Source organism: Eptatretus burgeri, chromosome 10 (assembly GCF_056783735.1).
Source record: "Eptatretus burgeri isolate ZD-2024b chromosome 10, Ebu_testis_v1, whole genome shotgun sequence".
In the NCBI taxonomy this organism is placed as follows: domain Eukaryota; kingdom Metazoa; phylum Chordata; class Myxini; order Myxiniformes; family Myxinidae; genus Eptatretus; species Eptatretus burgeri.
Window position 1 is genome coordinate 93969042 of NC_140970.1, and position 21043 is coordinate 93990084.

General features: G+C 45.8%; 1 protein-coding gene and 1 long non-coding RNA gene across 3 annotated transcripts in view; one reads left to right on the top strand and one right to left on the bottom strand.

Moving 5' to 3' along the window:
* LOC147019148 (uncharacterized) overlaps positions 1-7317 on the bottom strand; it is a 103012-nt gene extending 95695 nt beyond the window's left edge. The window contains exons 1-2 of the long non-coding RNA XR_015062645.1: positions 6369-7317; positions 6139-6252 (exon numbers count right to left, since the gene is read on the bottom strand). This is a non-coding gene — a long non-coding RNA (uncharacterized LOC147019148). The remainder of the gene's footprint in view (positions 1-6138; positions 6253-6368) is intronic.
* Positions 7318-12366: 5049 nt separating this feature from the next.
* LOC147019150 (uncharacterized) lies at positions 12367-19729 on the top strand. Of its 2 annotated transcripts, none has more exons than XM_085899458.1 (2): positions 12367-13450; positions 16483-19729. In XM_085899458.1, exons 1-2 carry the CDS (start codon positions 12914-12916, stop codon positions 16696-16698), a joined length of 753 nt encoding a protein of 250 aa, XP_085755584.1. In that variant the 5' UTR covers positions 12367-12913; the 3' UTR covers positions 16699-19729. The 2 variants fall into 2 exon arrangements, with proteins under 2 accessions (XP_085755584.1, XP_085755583.1); XM_085899457.1 differs by having other exon boundaries at positions 12370-13450; positions 16465-19729.
* Positions 19730-21043: the final 1314 nt, after the last annotated feature.

A 21043-nucleotide genomic window follows, 5' to 3' on the forward strand; every position in this document is an offset into this window, starting at 1 on the left:
TCAAGTGGCACACGCAATGAGCACAACGAATGGATGCATGAACACAAACACGGTGCACGGGCCGCCACTGCAGGCCCGTGTTGTAGCTGCCAACAGGGCAGTTCTTGCAGCTTGCAAACTGTTGCTTTTACGATCCTGGCGCACATGGAAATGAACAGGGGGGGCAAAGCAAAAATTGAACGGGGCTGGTGAACAGGGGCAGTGGGCATGGCATGGCAAAGGTGAGCAGGCAAACACAGCCCGCAGAAGAAGGCCGCTGCAGGCAAACACAGCCCGCAGATGAACTGGCCGGCACAGGCCTCGAAGAAAAACAGCCAGCAGATGAACTGGCCGGCACAGGCCTTGCAGCACACAGCTGCCGATGAACTTGGCCGGCCTCCGCCCTGAAGCAAAACACGGCCAGCCGATGAAGTTGGCCAGCCTTTGCCGTTCAGTGGAGGTTGGTGGAGGGAGTGCGGTGGTGCTGGCCACTTGGAAGGCGGGCTCGGACCTACATACCTGTCTCCCTCCCAACCTATCGCCTTTGCCTGTCACTGTACATACCCACTCCCTTAATTTGTCAAACCCCAATTTAGCCCCAACTTAATTTTTTTCTGTTGTTTTTATGTTTACTCCCCCACTATAAATCGTCCCCTAACCCCCTTTATCGTCCTTGTTCGGCTAACCTATTCTGTCACCTAGCCTACTCCCAACCCCTACGTTCCCTTCCCGGAGGGGAATAAGGGAGAGCTAACGTCCTGTGTCGAGGCCCAACGAAGCCTCACAATGGCCTCCCCAGAGTTCGGCGATCTAACCCAAAGTGGGTCCAGCGGCCCACAACGAGAGCGAGGGGATGGATGGTGCGGAGGGGTACATCTCCTAATCTACCCTAACCATTTAACTGTTAAACTACCCCGGGGCTTTCAACAAGCGCCTCTCGCTTAAACTATTGGTTCTAACAACCCAGATTCCCGTCGCCTGTGTTGGTGTCCTTACAATTTCGGGCCTCGCCCCCCAATTTTCTCTCCGTGCCCTCACACGGTCTCCTGGCTGGGACACGTGGCTCCCTTTGGCAGGCACGACCCTCTGCCGATTCTCCCGCTATGGCACCCCCGGGCACTACACTGCCTCCGAGCCTAGCAGCTCCCTAACACCGGGGAGTGCCCCCCCATGGCACCTCCCCTGAAACGCACACGTGGCAGGCCGGCCTCCCGGGCCCCTTTCCGAGGGTCACCCGTGCCCACTACACTGCCCACGCGGCCACGGCGCCCCGGGCCCCCGCACCAAGCAGGCGCACCCGTGCCCACTACTCTATCCCGGCCCCCCATGGGCCCTTGGCCTACCGCGGCCGACTAGCCTGGTGCCCGGGGTACCCACTCAGCGATACTCACCTTTCGCAGCCACGCTCCCAAGCCCGTCAACAGGGCTCCTGCACCCCTCCAAATGGGTCTCGAGCCTACTTTCCCACCAACAGCAAAACGACCTCCATTTTCAATTTGACTAACCCAGCTAACTCAATCTACACTGACCCCGGGGTCCCTTGGGCGGGAGTCACTCCTCCCCCCAATCACTCATCGCACCATGCATTCCCCATTCGCTCCACTCACACAGACCCGCTGGCCTCACTCACTCACCATGTACTCACCTCACAACTCTCCAACTCTTCAACACACACACCACTGAACTCTGCCATCCTCCTAACTACATCCCCTAACTAACTCGTGCTCCCACGTCGTCCCTTAAACTACAGCACGTTCCTTTTAACACTACGTAGCTAAACTACGTCCCCTCTACACATCCACAAGTCTGTCACGGTCTTCTAAATCAAAAAAAATCATTTCCCATTTCCCAACCTAAATCTGGCTACAATCCCTCTGACTAATCCATTCCACGGACTCCATGAGGACTTACCCCTGCCCCATGAAGTCGGTCTAACTAAGCTAACCCTTCCCCCTAACTAGTTTTCATCCTGTGCCCAGGGTAAGGGGGTCTTTCACCCCTTGCCCAGGAATCCTGTACACCCGAAAGTGAGGCTTGCTTTTTTTTTTTTCCATGCGCAGCACCTGCGCGGCAACTCAGAGCTCGCGCACTTTGCACCTGCCCGTGACGTCATGCAGCTGCACGTGTTCCTCGTCCCTCCTTGGACGGGACCATCCGGCAGAGATACCCCTCCTGCCGGATTCCAACCCCACGTGCAGCCATGACGTCACCGTGCGCAAAAAAAAAAACACAAGCCCCACGTCTCGAGGGGTTTCCCACGCGAACACATGTGCTTTGCCCGTTGGAGCTTAACACACACGATCGCGTGGAGAACCCGTCCGGTCCAAATCCGTTTACCTGCCTAAACTTTGTCCGTCCGCGGGATCGGCAAATCCACCGCGTGCGTTTCCGGACCGGGACTTCACTCTCGCAAGCGAGCACGTGGCGGTCTCGTGCGTTGCACAGCACGAACCGCGTGCTCACTGCTGGGTGAACCCGGCACGGTCCTCGAAACAGCTACAGCCGCTACTCGGCTTTCTTTCTTCTCATGTCGCCTTCGTCGTCGCCATTCAACCCACGCACACCTGCGTGTCACGACGCACACAGTCCACTCCATCACATTCACACGGGGAGACGCGGCTGCGTGCTCCCGCATGCCAACCGACATCTCCCTCTCATACCGCTCTCTCACACACACGGTCTCCCTGGCACACAGCGACCTTGCACACGGCCGTTCACTCACGCGTGCCTCACTACTCACACAAACCATACTACTCACACGTGGTGCTCCATTCACTCGCGCGGGGGCACTCACCCGCGGTGCCTCACCCACACACGCGAGGGCACTCAACCGCTGTGCCTCATCCACACACCGTGCCTCATCCACACACGGTTCCTCACCCACACACGCGGGGGCACTAACCCGCGGTGCCTCATCCATACAGGCCGTTTCACTCACACACACGGCCTCTTCCACACACGGTGCCCCATCCACACCCGGCGTGCTGGGAAGCACACACTCTGGCACCATCGCCACCACACCACTCACACACGGGGTCGCTTCCACACACGGGGACGCACTCACACCTTGCACCACACACACAGGGACAACCACACTGGGGATTTGTGTCCCCACAAGGGTCTCCGGGGCCTCCATACCCCCCAAGCTCTCCGTGCACCTGTCCACAGCACTCGTCCCCTCAACCTCGCAAAGCACGACCGAACTCACCTGGTCGTGACTCACCTCAAGGGGGCATACTCCCTCCCCTCGTTCCTGGAGGAGGCCATCCAGGTGCTCGCACCGGGTCCCTGCACGCTCCGCGAGCTCACCCCCATTATCCTCCACTACCTCCGTGTGTGTGTGCGCGTCACTTACCCCGTCTTCCTCGTGTAGTCTTTCCTCTATTTTTTCTATCTCCCGTGTCTCTGCCAACTCTTCACCCTTTACCTCCCTTGTCTCAACTATTATTTCCTTTGTCACGGCCTTCATGCCCGCCTGCAGGCATCGGCCCATGTTCTGCGTTTCACCCCGCAGCTTTTTCGTTTCTTCCTTCATTTGCTTGTTCATGCCTTTCATTTCGTTTATAAATTCAGTTGTGTTTGCATCCATCTTCGTTTTTACTTCGTCCATTTGCTTGTTCATGTTCGCAATCATCTTCGCTGTCGTTTCCGCATACATTTTTTCGTTCATTGCCGCCAGCATGGTGAATAGCTGGGCCATGTTGGATGCACTCAGCTGAGCCGTTTCGGCAAGGGTTGGGGAAGGGTCTTGGTGGAGAGGGGGGGGGGAGGTGTCATACACCGCGGCCGCTGCCGCACCCACCTCGGGCCCTGGGTTCAGTTGGGCGAGTCCGTGTTCCTGCACAATCAACATTTCCTGCTCGGGGATTCCATCCTGGACCATGGATTCTACACATTCTACATCCATTTCTAATACCCCCGGCTCCCGCTCGCCTTGAGACGCCATCTTGCTTCTCGTGAAGGGTTAATTTGCTCGCTCGTAATTTGGAGGGAATCGGGGGTCGCTTCTCTCACCCCTGGACCGATTCCCGTGAATTTCGCTGGAGACAGGAGAGCCTGTTGTCCCGCTCTCCAATACCAGTGCCGCGAGGAGGGCGATGAATTTGTATCCCACTCCTGACACCAGTGTTGCGGTCTTCGCGCCCGCCGGCGTGCGACGGCCACGTAACTCGAATCGCGGCACGTCGCCCACCGGACGGACAATCCAGTCGTGACCCTCTCGGACTAACGCCGGGAACCAGTCACGGGTGGACCTTTCGGTCTCACCGCGATCGAGCCAATCAGCCCCCGCGTGGGATAGGGTTGCTCGCCAAATTCGAACTACCTAAGTACCCACGCGGAGGGTAGACCGGGCGATCGCACCTCGCCGCAGGTCGACTTCGGACACGGGCCACTTAAGCGACCCGTTCCGTACTATCAGAATAACCGAGCGGTGTTATCGTCGACCTCGACGGTTCGATTAATTATCGGGCGTACTCAGCCCACTACCAACCCTTTACGTGAAGCAAGATGGGGATTCAATGGGGGAAAAGACGAAGCGAAGCGGGAGAACAGTTCAACAATAAAGCACGTTTATTCTCGGCACACGGGAAGCACACAAATACAATTCCACCAAATGCACACAAAAAAGAAACACAATTCCATTTACACAAAAAGCAAACACAAAAGTGAAAACACAGTGCAGAGCTAATTCCGACTACCGAGCACACGGCAACACTTATACAATTCTACTTCACAGACGGCGCCGACAACACATACCCAAAACCAAGGAAAAGAAATACCCTCAAGAATGAGGTAGGCCTGGGGCCGAGACCTGGTCGGGCCTACCCGTCTGGTGATGAGACGCGGAGCGGCGATGGCCCCGCAACCCGCGGGCCTCGTGGACAGTGCCTGGCAGGGGGGTGGGAACGGGGCCCCCTTGGTCGCACTATCTCAGCGCGGGGGGAAACAGGAGGGGGTTGCTGATGCTCGGGGTATAGAGGATCTTTATTATGTGCGCGACGAGCGTCTCCACCTCGGCCAGGTCGCGCTGCCGGCCTCCCAGGGGTGCGCAGCTCCTTGCACGACGCGAGCACCCTTCGTCCGACTCGCCGCCTCTCCACAGCTCGTCCCCTCCGTTCCGACTCTCCTTCGCCTCGCTCCGACCTTTACGACTCCCTTCTTCCTCGTTCCGACTTCTTACTACTCGTTCCTCCCTCGTTCCGACTTCTTACTCCTCTTTTACTGACGAACACCGTCCTTTTTTCCCCCCGTAACTTCGCCTTTGACCCCCTCCCTTTGACCTTTCAACTCGCTCCCCATTGGCCCGACAAAAAGTGGGCGTGAAGGCTTTTTGATCCACAAATTTGCATATATCGATCGCCCTGGGGGCGGGGCCACCCGCCCCTCGCTCACCGATTGGACGGCAAAAAGTGGGCGTGTGTCGTTTTGGATCCGTTTTTGAAGCAGAAAATCCGTGATTTTGTACACGCTGTTCAACGTGCGCCCTACACGAGTCCAGCATCGGTGCCCATGAGTGGCGCGAGACGACGGCGATGCGATGGTGGCGAGTTGTGACGGTAAAGGTCGTGGCGGTTGTGGTGAAGCGGTGGTTGTGGTCGGTGGTTGATGTTGTGGTTGTGATGGTGGCGATTGGTCCAAAATAAAGATAGTAAAAGAAAAACGGCTATCCTGAAGAGTCGCAGCACGTATAAATGACATGTATTCCCACTAGACAACGGGTTTGGGCCTAACTACACATGCACTTACCGAGATACCTCACCTAAGGGACCTGAATGGTGGTTTGCGAATCTGGTAACCACAACAATATATACATATATATATACATATACATATATACATATACATACACATATATATATATATATATATATATATATACATATATATACATATATATATATATATACATATATACATATATAATATATATATATACATACATATATACATATATAATATATATATATACATATATATTTATACATATATATATATATATATATACATATATATTTATACATATATATATATATATATATACATATATATTTATACATATATATATATATATATATATTTATGACAAAAATAATTAAAATAATAATAATAACAACAACACAATGAGCAAAAAAAGATTGAAGATATTATTCGACTTACAGGTGAAGTAATGCGTGTGAATACTTTGTAATGTTTTCACCAGCTCGAACAGGCCGATACTCCATTTTGGAAGGGACTTGGTTTTGGAGGATTGAAGCACGTTCAATCCACTCACTTTCAACCAGAACGACAAACAGCAAAGATCGATGTCAAAATTTCAACGAATCGGCATTGTCATGAAATGTTTGAACATTTTGTGTAAAATTATGCAGTCTCTATCACACACTTACCTGCAAAAGGTGTGTTTATCACTTCACAACAACTTCCATTTGAGGGACCGGAATGATTGTCCCAGAAGCTCCTTGACTTGACATCTCTGGATCCCCTGCAACACCTTCACCAGTTGCTTTCACATCTGGACGTACTTTTCTTCCATGGTTCCAAATTGATTGGCCTACAACTTCGGAGATGTTTATTGTCCTGGAACCACAGAACCAAGTAAGATTTTCTCGAATTTTGCGTGACGACTCGCGAGGTCTCTCAGGATCCGTAACAGCTGTTCATGCACTTCAAGTGGAACATTCTGCTTCAAAATGATTATTTCAAGTTCCAGTTTTTCCTTTTCTGTTGTGAGCATCTCAAATTTCCCAACCATTTGTTTTTCTCTCTTTCTTGCCTGATTTTCTATTTCCTTCTTGTCTTTGGAAACATTATAGACCTGGTTCCTCATCTTGGTCATTTCACTGTTGACTTGAGACACCATCTCAAGAAATCGTTTCTGCTTCGCCTCGCACTGCAAGTGCCGGACCTGCATCTCCCTCTCAGCCTGTGTCTCCACACCTTCCAACACCATGGAGACATGCCTCACGTGGTCCTGGAGTTGCCAATTTTCCTGACACGGCTGACTTTCAGACACAGCATGCTTCTGTAGGGTCCTCCTTAATTACCTCTAAATTCCTTTTTGGCCTTTCCACCTCCGTCTTGTCACACGTCTGGTGCTCCGCTTTTCTTGCCTGCAATTCATTTTGCAGAACTTGCACTTCCTGTTGAAATTTCTTCGCTGTTTCTTGCGATGCGATGAATTCCTCCTCCATACAACAAAAAAAGGTCAAATCAGTTACCTCACGGTCTTTCTTTTCCCTTTGCAACTTCGCATCTTCAATTGTTTGCAACTTTACCTGTTTCTCCAGTTCAATATTGTACGTTGTCATTTCTGTGCAAATAGGGATGTCTTGCCTCTGGGCCGAATACTCCTATTGAAGTGAATCCTTGTTTGCTGCAACCGGTCACTTCTCAAAGCTGGTACACTCCTCTCTCTCTCTCTCTGAGAACAGCTCTCTTTGCAGTTCTTCAAAGGGAACTGGAACTTTGCCCATCTGGTCAATCTTGTCATTCATCAGTACCATGTTATGCTCCAAATGTTGCTGCTGGGAAAGATACTGTTGCATTGCATCTTTATTATCTTTCTCCAGTCGCTTCTCAAAGCTGGCATGCTCCTCTCTCTGGGAAAACAGCTCCCTTCGCAGTTCTTCAAACTGACCTGGAACGTTGCCCATCTGGTCAATCTTGTCATTTATCAGTGCGACGTTCTGTTCCAAATATTTCTGCTGGGAAAGATGCTGTTGCATTCGATCTTTGTGATCTTTTTCGTGTCTCTTCTCAAAGCTGGCATACTCCTCCCTCTGTCAAAACAGCTCCCTTCGCAGTTCTTCAAACTGACCTGGAACTTTGCCCATCTGGTCAATCTTGTCATTTATCAGTGCGACGTTCTGTTCCAAATATTGCTGCTGGGAAAGATGCTGTTGCATTAGATCTTTGTTATCTTTCTGGTGTCGCTTCTCAAAGCTGACATGCTCCTCTTTTTGAATGCACAACTCAGATTGCAGTTTCTTCAACTCAACTTCGAACTTTCCGATCTTCTGGTCAAACTCGTTATCTTGCAATGCCACAAATTGCTGCTGGACACGATACTGTTGCGTTGCATCCTTATTGTCTTTCTCCATTCGCTTCTCAAAGCTGGAACTTTCCGCTCTCTGTGAGAACAGCTCTCTTCGCAGTTCTTCAAACTGACCTGGTACATCTCCCATCTGCTCAATCTTGTCATTTATGAGTGTGATGTTCCGCTCCAAATATTGCTGCTTGGCAAGATACTGTTGCATTACATCTTTGTTATCTTTCTCCTGTCGCTTATCAAAGCTGACATGCTCCTCTTTTTTAAAGCACTCCTCAGTTCGCCATTCTTCGAACTGACCTAGCACAATGTCTTTCTTCTGCTTAAGCATGTCGTGTTGCAATTCCGTGTTCCATGCAGCATCTTTCTGCTGGATGGAATGCACGCATTGTAATAAATCCTTTTCGATGCCATGTGTTGTTTTTCCAGGTTGGCATATTTCTGCTGCTGCAAGGACAGCTCCATTCGCAGTGCTGCAATTTGCTTGGCCTGTTCAAGTTGGGTGCGTGTCTGTGCAGCCTCAAACTGGAAATGCTGCATCCTGATTTCTTGCTCTGCATGGCATAGCTTGGAAAGCAATTGAAGTTTCTGTTCCTTAAAATTTCTTTCCTCGTTCTCAATCTGCTCAACACACTCTCTGATCTTTTTGACTCTTAACTCAGCTGTGTTCAACTTCGCCTGAGTGTCTTTCAACTGTTGTGCCGATTTTCTCTGCTCACGTTCAACCGTAATTCTCTCGTCAGCCAATTCCTCCTGAAGACTGGTCAGTCTCTGGTTCAGCAAGAAGTTCTCATTCTTCAGAGCATCAACACATTGCATATTGTTCTGCTCTGCTCTTTGACACTTCTGTTTGCATTTCATTCTGAGGTGGGTCAACTCAGAATCATGTTTCAACTGAATTTTCTCTTGTCGTCGTGCATTCAACTGTTGCTGGAGATTGAATTCTGTGTTGAGGAGACAATTCTCATCACGCATCTTGTTCAACCCATCCCGGCAATGCACTATTTCTTCCTCCCGCTTTGTCAGGGTTTCCTTAAATGAATCCTCCACTTCCTTTTGAATTTTGGCTTTCAGCACTTCCAGGTCGTGAACTGTCAGAACGTAATCTCAAAGCTCGTTTGCCTCAATCGTCTTTGCTGTGAGTTTGGCAGTCAGTTCCTCAAATATTTGTCTCTTCTCAGCCTGTGCTTTGTCTCGTTCGATGAGCATCTTGCCCACATCTGCCTCTGCATCATTCATTGCTTGCTGTAGCCGAGTATATTGCGTCTTTATATTGATGTCGTGACTTTTGTGATGTTGACACCGCTTCTGCTCATCCATGAGCAACATCTGAAGTTGAGAATCATGTAAAGTTTCCCCAGATGTACCTGGGTGAGGCAGGCCAAGTTGTTGTTGAAGGGGTGAAGATGTTCTTTCCTCATAGATGTCAAAAATAAATTGGTTATTTTTGTTGAGCTGTCACAAATGCTTCACAATGATAAAACAACACTATACAATGTAGTGGAAAAGACAACATCCCAAAAATTTTACATAGCTTTCAGTGAATTGTGTGAAAACATGTCTTCACAACTTGATCACCGACTCAAACTAAATCCACATTCATCATTCGTGTGAACCTTGAAGTCCTCATGGGGTTTGAAGCATTTCATCAACAATCTCCACCTGTTCAGCTCCTCTTGTTTGTCTCTTCTGCTAAATTAATGAAGTTTTTGCCTGAGCTGCTCCTCTGGAAAACTACTCCAATGACAAATTCACATATCCAGCTCAGGGTTGCAGCAACCCTCTTGATAGGTTGATGCTTTTGCACTTCGTTCCATTGGAACAGGGGGAACGTGAGGTTGGGCCAGAAATTTGGAATTTGTTCATGGTGCTGGCGATAGCTCACCGACTCTTCTCTAAGGACACCATGGGATCTTTCACATCCAACAACTTGTGCTGGCAGCCGGGATGCATAGTTCAACGTTGATCCAAGGACGGCACACACATTTATGAATCACCCTACCCGTTAAACACCAGGGTGTCAGTTTATGGCTGGGTCAGGATTCAAACCCAGGTTAGACAGCTTGGAGATGAGTGTGCGTACCTTGGGCCATCCTGCAAGCCACCTCTGACAAATGTGGACTTGTAATATCATCAACAGATAAAGTGAAACACTGCTTTAAATTAACATATATATATATACATATTTCCTGAAGAACATACTTGAGTCTGGAGTGATCGATCATCTCCATCCTTTTGTTGTTGAAGAACTTTCAGCTTGTCATTTTTCCAAACTTGCTTCCTGGTCTGTTCCAGGTCATTTGATAAAACTTGGATTTCCATATTTCTATGTTCCAAGGTCAGTTTCATTGTACGCAACTGCAAAACCAAGGAAAATAAGAGGACACAAAGAAATAAAATATGGTTCTCCAAAAAGTGAGATTTTTGAGGAACTCAGCAGAGATTGATATGGAGAAAGATGCATTTAAATCATTTTTGCAATCAAAGTGAAAAGAATCAATCCTGCTGCTGGTACCACCTCAACCAGCACTTTCTGCTGCATTAGTTTAAAAGACAGTATCTCAACCTCCTCCAACCAGCAAATTGTGGTAAGGAAGGTGTGTGAACTCACTGCTGGTCATAAAAACAAGTTCCACCAATGGGAGGATGTGCCTGCAGTCAAACAGACATCTGATGTTCAAACTTGGACACATCTTTTGAAGGGCACAAAGCAAGAATTTTGGGTTGGATTTCATTCTCATTGACTGTCATCCCTGCCTTGTGCTGAGCCAAGAACAAGTCATATTGTCTTCCAGCACATTCACCATCCATCCATTCATCCATTGAGACCTGACACTGTGCAGAGCTTTGGTGCTGCCTCAGCAGTCTCCTTGGCTATTCGGCACAATCCTGGACAGGTCGCCACTCCAACACAGGATATCTGCAAGCTGGCACTCATTTTGCCGACCTCGGAAGGATGTCAGGCAGACTCAACCCCACCTGATATTAATTCAATAGCCGAGTGGGATTTGAACTCAGGATCTGAGGATCCCAAGCCCCACCACCCCAAACATGAAGCCAACACCAGGCACACATTCACCAAACTTTGAGTTAAGAGCTGTGCATGGTTCAAATTAGTTAATATTTTTCATTAAAGGCATGGCATTGCACAAGGAATAATATTTTCTGAGGGAATTTGCAGGATATGTCTGTCCCTGGTCTCGCACTGTTTCCAGCAATGTTGGGGTCAGAGCCACTTATGGCGAAAGGTGAATGAAGTCGCCTGATGATTTCCTATTGACACACAAGAGAACCCCACCTCATAACTGTGCAGACCGGAAACTGGTTCTGTGAGGAACCAGACGAACGGGGTCATGACCTTCTGGACGAAAACCCTCCAGTATACTCATGGAAGACCAGAGTGTGTCAGCATGCACTCCCTCAAAGGAGGTGGTGAGATAATCTTCCAAAAGAAACAGTGAATCGAAGAAAATGGACGTTCCGAGTGTGGAAGAAAAATAATTACATTCATGCACTCTCAATTATAATTGTTTCTGGTGCTTTATAAATCCAATTTTTATGCTGAAGTCGAATTAGCTGTCAGTTATGTTTCCCTTTACCCAAGAGTCTTTTGACCGAAATATTGATAAAAGGAATGTCTTACTATGAAACAAGGTGACCTGGTTGATAACACTGCAACTTTTGCCATGATTATGTCATTCTCTCTTTCACCCAGTGGACACGTATTGCAGTGTGAGTTCTTTTGCCAAATGCTTATCAGCTAACCCTGTATGTCTCCCCTCCCATTCTTTGGAATGGCAAGTTGTGTATAAGAATTGCTTCGGGCTTATGTTTCAGTGAAGTCCATTCGAATGTTTCAGTGAATCATTCAATGTTCTTCCCCCGTATATACGAAATTCATGATTCTCCTTTGGTATGCTGATTCAACTTGTGGAAAATTGAGTTATTTTCCACCACAATTTTGGTGCCCAAACAGGGACCTGAACCCTGGCAGGACTGGGAACAGCATCACCTGGCATAACAGCAAGCAAGTGGCCACTTAATATGTTTGCTCTGACTTCAGATCGGATGCTGCATCTCTCAGCGAAACGGGTAACGTGGTACATTGATAGGAGAGGTATACAAAGGAGAACCTTTACTGGTCGGCCTGAGAGGATCCTGCGGTTCGAGACCGCTTAAGCCTTCGGGGCTGAACAGAGATCAGGGATCTCTCCACGGGGGGGGGGGGGGGGGTTCGAGTCTCCACCCTACCTTGAGCGAGTTCGGTACTCGGCTCACTGTGCTGTACTTAGTACAGCAGGCAGAGGGGAAAAGGCCAATCCCCTCTGGCCAAAAGGGAGGGGGGTTGGAGTCCCACCTCCGCAAATAGAGGCCCAGCTCACTGTGTGATAAAGTGTGATTGTGTGTGAGGGTTATGTGGTTCGAACTCACAGTACTATATAGTTGCTTTATTACAGTGCTGAACAGCATTTGTTGTGTTATCGCGATATTGAAGTGCATATTTCATGGTATTTGTGACCTGGTAGCGATTTGCAGGATGGGAAATGCTGGTGGAAAGAGTGAGGAGATTGGGTATCCCAAAGCAACCTGCCCCAGGCCACGCAGAGGGACATGCATGAGATATATGTTTGATAAATACGGACCTGATTCTGTGAGAGACGTTGCAAATTGGTCCGTTTGGACGATGAATAGTAAATTGCCTTTTCCTGAGAATGGTACTTTTGATCGGGATTGTTTGAATCACCTGAGGAAAGTTTTGGAGGAGAAGGGAAAAGACAAAAAGACCTCAAGATACGTTCCCATTGCGAGATTAGCGGGGGCCGGATTACCGTGCAAGCAATATATCGGCCATGGGGTTCCGAGTTAAGGGCCATTGCCAACGAGATGCCGAAGGTACGGGAGGATCCACAAAAGTTTCAACGAGAGTTGTGTCTGATTGTGGAATGCCATCAGCCGACGAATGTGGACATGAATATTTTGTGGAAATTGATTGTGCCCGAGGGGTTACTCCGACAATTGAAACAAGTCACGGGATGGCCAAGTGAAGCGCCCGGAACCCGAGACGAGCTCAAAGAACATGTCAACAAGCTCATTGACACGGTGACAGAGATAGCACCACTCAAAACAGATTGGGGGAAAATACAAGCGTGCAAACAACGCTCATCCGAAGATCCGTTGGATTACCTGGAACGGTTACGGAGTGTGTATCAGCGTCACTCTGGATTAAAAGATGAAGAAGGCGTCCCGTTTGCTCATGCATTTATCAGCGGGTTGGCAGCAAAATTGCAGAACGAGGTCAAGCGAGTGTGTATCAGCTGGGAATCCAAGGATGTGAAGGATCTGATGCCCTATATAACCCATTGCAGTTCATTCATCGAACAGCATCATGCTGAGACTGAGGCTAAACTGATGCCGACCCAGGTAAACGGGCAAGGAGAATGGGCAAGTGGGAGAACGAATAAGTGTTATGAATGTTTGTTGAGTTACCCGTTTGGATTTCTGTTTGTTCATTGAACTCACTGGAAGTTTGCTTGCTGTGAGACTGTTGCATTGTATTGTGTGGAGGTGTTACGGATTCGTAAATCCTATAGTTTTGTATTGAGGAGTTCCCTCTTTCGATCGATTTGTGAATCTAATGTGAATGGAAATGTTGAGTTTTGTGTTGAGGATGTAAGTTGAGTGTCCCAACCTGGAACTCTTGTATGTATGTATTTATGTCTGATTTGGATGCACACTGATTTGCAATGATCTGCATGTAGTATGAAGTGAGTGTTGAAATGGAGCGTGTGCGAGTCCAATAGATTTCACTGGAATAAAACGTGCTCTGTTGTGTATTGTGACCTGTGAAGCTTATGGGAATGAATGAGTACGGAAAGTGGAGATCAGGATTGGTTGTCACCATACACTGTGAAGACTCTGGATGAGGCGAAATGCACACGCCGATTTCAGAGGAAAAACGATGACAACTGACTCTTCACACGCTGTTACATTTTTGTCATTGACACAAATAAGTGGGTATATGTAAGCTTGTATTGAAAGACAGAGCCCTTACATTGTGCTGCGATCTATTTAGAGTGCAGGGCGGATGTCGTTGAGAGTGTTTTAAGACTAGATTGAGAGGTGTGTGCGAATTCAATCTTGGTGAAAATCTGAATTAGAAGTGATTGTGAGCTCGATAAGGAACTGAAGATTACTGTACGATGTCATACATTAATGTCTTGTTAGAAATGATATTGCAACAGCTCAAGAAACTTCAGGCAGAGAGTTAAAGTAGCCTGGCTGTTTGTGGTTTGGTTACTGGCTCATGATGAGACCACTTTGGCTTGGGGCCACTTGCTTGTTGCTGATAAAAACCAAGGTCACGAATCTCCCTGAACGGGCCAACACTAAACTGGAATGTCTGTGCTTTGCCGGCAGGGAAGGATAAATGTGTGTTCCCAGCCTTGGATAGATGCTGAAGCAAGTGTTGAAGTTTTATTTAAAAGCCATAGGGATTTTGGATAAATTGTGAAATAATAATTGTGAATGTGGAATATATTCCGAACGTGAAGTCCATTTCGGAGGCTCGCTATCACCGGCATTATGAGACAAAAATAATTAAATAGCGCTTTGTTCAGTACTGATGAAATAAATTGATGAAAAGTGGGAATTTGCCTCCAATGTCTCAGCCCGGCAAGCTGAGGTCTTACAAGCAGCTGTTCGTATTGCTAGACCAGATTTATGGGTACTGAAACCCCCCCCCCAATTCAATTCATCTGCGGATTCAAGGGGCGGGGGGGGGGGGGTAATGCCACAGAGAAAAAAATGGCCCCAAAAGGCGAGTACTATTGTCAACAAAAAACCCTCGCGTCTCTCGTGTGTGTGTGTGTGTGCGTGTGCGTGTGCGTGTGCGTGTGCGTGTGCGTGTGTGTGTGTGTGTGTGTGTGTGTGTGTGTGTGTGTGTGTGTGTGTGTGTGTGTGTGTGTGTGTGTGTGTGTGTGTGTGTGTGTGTGTGTGTGTGCGTGTGCGTGTGCGTGTGCGTGTGCGTGTGCGTGTGCGCGTGCGCGCGCGTGTTTTTTTACCCATGGCACAGTTGGGAGGGTGGGGGCTCCCGTGTTGAAATGCGTGTGAGAAATGTTTCCAAAATTTTGATTTGAATCATAACCATTGTACTTAAAATGTGATCGAAATATAGAAATGTGATTGATTTGATGATGTTAAGCACAAAGGGAGATTCACAGATGATGCATGATCCCTCGGATGGACGTTAAACTCGGCGTGCTGTCTTCATTAGTCTGTGAATGTTAAAGTTAATGGATGTTCGACAAATTCCTACCAAAAACTACTACTGGGAAGGCAATTGCAAACAACCCAGTGTAACCACATTTGATCGATTCAGGCAGGAAAAAAAAATTAATTGCACATATGAATGAAATAATGCTCCCTCTAACAACGATTGATCTGTTAACCAAGTACATCAACTGGTAAAGAAAATTGGGTTAAAATCCAGACAAAGCTAGTGCTCCTGAGATAGCTAGTGTACAGACTGGCTGTCCGGTGCTCCTTAAACACACAGCCATTGCAGGCCTTATCAAAAGAACATTCCAATCCTTCGCCTGCCAAGGTCAAGCTTTCTGTACGCGAAGCGGACAGAAATACACATATGTTGTCTTTATATGGGCCTCTGTCTGTCAGGGTAAATTCATAAGATTTAATTGGACAATTTTATTTATTGTGACAATGATAGACCATAAAGCTGATGAAGCGAAATTGGATAAATAATGGACTCAAAAGGTGGAGTTTTAACCCAATGGCCATCAGGAGTAGCCAATCAGGAGAAAGAAGGACCAGTGAGGAGCGAACAGCAGGTATCATGTCATGATGCTAACAGCAGTTCAAATCTCCCATGCTTCCCCCAAAACAGAGAAGAACTTCCAAAGAAAAAAAGATGGGGAAGGTTCTACCGAGATAGCTACATGTACGGACGGAGTGTTTTGAGCTGCAATTTAAATGCTATTCGCCTGATGACAACTTTGACAAATGATTCGACAATTTTTGTACACCTGTTTAAAAACAGAGGTTTAAACTGTATTTATTTGTTTTGAGAAAGGAATGGATTTGTATTTAAAAGGTCAGAGGACGTGATGAGATGGCTTGTGTATGTGAGTTGGTTATATTGCAGCATGTTGCTGTTTTGGTGAGAGAGAAGTGGATAAGATGGACAATGTCAGAGATTTAAAATGTTGATGGAATTGTGAATGGTGATGAGAGAGGTTGGTTACACATTATTTTTCCGAGATATTTCAGCTCCATTGACCATGAAAGAAATGGATGCTCATCAGATTGATGAAACAATATTAGCATTTGGTATAAATAAATTGTTTGGAGAAATTTGGTATTTCTTAACCATATTGGCAAGTTTTGTTCCCAAATGTTTCCAAATGGATGCTCTGCAGCCAAAGTGTGGTCTGCAGCTCGATGTCAAGATGGCCGAGCGTCGTGGAACTCTTACTATGAGGAAGTTCACAGAGCTGAGAGCCCAAGAAAGACTTCCAAAAGAACCACCCTATGACAGCAATGATAGTCATGCTACTTGTTTAATTAGTGTAATTTTTACAAGTGATACTCGTGATAATGTCTGCTGCACCGGGTTTGTTGTCACATGCATAAACATGGGGAACAGTGAATAACTAATGGAAGTTGTGTGCGGTAACGGAATTAATTACTTTCAGAGTCAGCTCATGAAAAAAAAATAGGAAAGGGAACTCATTGAGAACGCTGGAAGCACATGATTTTTGTGTTCATTGTGTCTTTTCCTCCATGACAATTCATCATAGTATTCGAACAATCATGTTTCTTTTGGTTATAATTAATATCAACTTTTGTTTTGAGATTACAAATAGAGAAACCTTTTATCATACAAGTCTCGTAATCCTAATTTAAATGTATTAGGGTCTCCAAGTGATGGAGTATTCTCCAAATTTATTTTTCTAACTTATTCTTGAATGGATCGAAATTTGCGGAGTAATGAGAGTCCGTATCTTTAAACCAGTAACTTGGGACACATGTGAATGATTGGTTATATCACAGTGAGGTTATTGATAACTTGTAGTGATTGATTGATATATTGTCAATCACTGTAGCGATGATTCCTAAATTGATCTGTTAATTGAGGGTAGGGAAAAGTCACTGCGAATTGAATCGAGATAATATATAAAGTTGAGGTTCTTACAAAATATTGAAAGAGGGTCTCTGTTATTAAATTGATCGACAGATTGGTCAATATTGCATATTAGGAATCACAAGTTAACTGCAATGGCAAAACAAAGTTATGAGAGAAAGCAGCATGGTATTTACATAACCATAATGCAGAATGGCTGGAAGAGTGGCAAGACCAACAGCTATTATGAAATTAATGAATGGAATTAGGAATTGTACCATGCACTGTAAATGCTTCCATATTTTGTGAAAAAAAAGGATAAACAAGAATTATGCGGAGTACAGAAGGAATTGCCATGTGAAATGAATGCTAAATCGGTCAGTGAAAGAATTATATCATTGAAAAGAGTGCGATGACACCACAAGCCAATTTAAATATTGCCTGTTTTATCTGTTTTCTGATTAATTGGGCAAGTGCATGATTTTTATTAATTGGAACTTCTTGTACGTTTACTTAAGTAAGTTGAGGTATTTCTAACACTGACTTGACCATCTTTCATCAGCACGGAAGTGCAAAATTAGCTGGGAAAATAAATAAATAATGGCAGTTGCTCCGGAACTGCTTGTGAATGAAACTGTGGATTGTTTAGCAGATATGAATGTTAAAATTATTGCAAATGTTAAAATGGTAACTGTGCAAAATCGAATCGCTTTGAATTCGGCACTTGCTCCAAAAAAAAGGGAACCTGTCCTCTTGTTTGGGATTGAGTATTGTACTTATCGCTCAGACAAATTAAAATTCATTGAAGAAGAAAGAAGTAGCTGACTTTCATAATTATTGTACAGATGATGGAATATATTTCTTGACTCGAAGGGATTTTTTTTAAAGGATGGTGAAAATAATTGTTGATTGCAAATTGGAACCCTGATAAAGGCTGTTGCCCTTTCCACATGGAAATAGCAAATGAGATGAATGTTTTTGAGTGTTCATGCAACTGAGATTTCTGTATATTTTGGCATGTCGTTTTGGTGCGATAAACAAGGATATGAAAGGGATAGAATTTTGATATCACATAGAATGCAAGTTAAATGCTTCTATAAGAACCTTTGTCAGTCTTATTGAAATACATGAGCCCATGACGTTTATTGATTGGCATGTTTAATCGATGCTTAACCTTGATTCTGTTTGTTTCGGAGTGTTGAGAGCAGTTGAACGATGCAGTGTATGATTTCATCTGATGAAGCTTTGGAAGAACTTCCACCGAAAGATTGGACGATGGGGAGAACCCAGATTTGGGTGATTGGGCATTCAACACTTGATCATGACACTACCCCCTTCCTGAGGAGATAAGATGAGCATGTTAAAGAAAAAGGGGGAAAAAAACCCACTGAAGAGAAGGTTGGACAAGTCAAACCGCAGCAAGGCAAAGACTTGACGTCGCCGTTGCATGGTGCCTGCCTGGAGGAATGTCCCCAACCACACTCACAAATTGCTGCTCTGCAGATACATCGTGAACTTGCCGTGGTTGCACAATGCACAACAAAGCCCCTGAAGGTCCACACGGCGAGTTGTCTGCAACATGTGTTCAATGGTGCGAGTGGGGCTCGTGCAGCCATCGCGGCTGCCTCCAACGTGCACAGCTCGCTTGGTGAATCAAACCTGATTGCACAAACTGCTGCTACGAGGCCCCAAACTCTGCTGGGGCTGGATCTTTGGGTCACCTCTCGAGTCATTTTCATCTCCTTCAACCCAGTGTCAGACCCAAGCTCATACCTGCCAAGATCTACCTTCTCTGCAGCTGCAAGGAGTGCCTCGACTCTGTTTCCCGTTGGGTGCTGCTCGATCTACACCCTGACCTACTTATCTTCTGGCCTCGGGTGGCATTTCTTTTCGATTTGTGACATGCTGATGAACAGGCCATGAATTAAATGGAAACACACTCACTAACCTGGCTGGGACACTATTGAAATGGTCATCCAGCATTCTTGGCCGATGAGCACTCGCTGCCATTGTTGATTGAACTTGTGCAACGGATATCTTTTCTCCTCGAGGAACGGGATATGGTGATCATGTGTAATATAAGTATTCAAATTTTCCTGATATAGAAAAAAGGGGGGAATGTGGAAGAAGAAAAAAATTATATTCATGTACTCTCAATTATTATTGTTGCTCGTGCTCTATAAATCTAATTTTTATGCTATAGTTGAATTGGCTGTCAGTTATGTTTCCCTTTACCCAAGAGTCTTTTGACCTAAATATTGATAAAAGGAATGTCTTACGATGAAACAAGGTGACCTGGTTGATAACACTGCAACTTTTGCCATGATTATGTCATTCTCTTTTTCACCCAGTGGACACATATTGCAGTTTGAGTTCTTTTGCCTCATGCTTATCAGCTAACGCTGTAGTTCTCCCCTCCCATTCTTTGGAATGTCAAATTGTGTACAAGAAGAATTGCTTCGGGCTTATGTGTCAGTGAAGTCCATTCGAATGTTTCAGTGAATCATTCAATGTTCTTCCTCCGTATATACGAAATTAAAGATTCTCCTTTGGTATGCTGATCCAACTTGTGGAAAATGGAGTTATTTTCCACCTCACGAGTAACAACACAGACAAACCTGGAGATCTCTTATTACTGCAGCTAATTTGTGGTTGCGACAGGTGAGATGATTGATTTTTTTTTAAATGTTGTAACCAATGTTTTTCCACAGTGTGGTAATAGAGGTAGTGCACTTATAAGGTGCACCATCACTGGAAAGGTCAGTAGGCCAAGTCTCTCGTCTACTAGTTTTAGTTGATGGACGTTAAAGATCCCAAAGTTTAAATTTGTGAAGAGTTGGCAAGTTTTTTTCCATTTCTATGAAAAAAAAATCAAAATTCCTACCTCCTTCAGTCAAATGTTGGCCTGAACATGAAATCCAAGAACACTGCTCACCTCCCCTCATTGTTCCTCTTTTTTTTCTCGCCTGCAGAATGAAGTCCACATCCTCTTCAATGTCATTCTTCCCTCTAGTTCTTCAAGACAGCTGTTCAGTGCCATCTCAGATTGTCCTCAATCCAAAACCATGATCTTTTCTACCCTCGTTAACCCCACACAAATCCCTCCTAATTTTCAAGTTTTTCCTCCTTGGAGTTTCCTTCTCCACTCATTCTCCATTTTGCGTCGTTTTTGTCTGTTACATCCTGATCCATTCAGTGTGCTCGCTCTTCCACGAGCCTCGACTATGGATACAAACAAAAAAAACGCATTAAAAAACAACATAATTTTTTTTACTATAATTATGTGAACTGTCAAGAGAAGAGTCTCATGTATTACCCCATAGATATATCTTGGTTGCTGAAACTTGATTGCAGATCGAGTCAATAAATTGTGGTTGTGAATAAATAAACATCGCATTTAAATGAATGACTCACTTGAGCTTGGAGTGACGTGAAGATTCCTTCATGATGCTGGGACTCTCCTGTGGCAAGCCACTCAGTGCCGCGTCCTGACCGATTCAGGTCAGCGAGCTTGGCATTCTTTTCTTTTATTTGTTCCTTCAACTGATCAACTTCACTTTTAAGATTCTGGAGCAAAACCTTTTTTCTATCCAGTTTACTCTTGAGTTGCTGGACCAGAAGTGTTTTATCATCCAGTTGCCGCTTCATCTGATGAACAAGACGAGGTGTAAAAGATGTCAAGATGATACATGTTGATACATTTTGAGCAAGTAAAGAGACAGAGGTTAAGTCATAAAGAAGTAAAATAAGAGCTTGATGTACAAATTCTATATTTACACTACTATCGTTTTAAATAAACCACAATGCAAATGCAGTGATTCCTGTTCGAATGAAGGTTGGTGGTTGAGAGGGAGAAATTGGACGAGGAAAATCTT

Bases quoted from the DNA above. Each gene is read 5' to 3' on its own strand.
- LOC147019150 (XM_085899457.1), top strand. From the start codon at position 12,914: ATGCCGAAGGTACGGGAGGATCCACAAAAGTTTCAACGAGAGTTGTGT. The intron at 13,451-16,464 runs GTAAACGGGCAA...GATGCTCTGCAG, and splicing joins CTAAACTGATGCCGACCCAG to CCAAAGTGTGGTCTGCAGCT.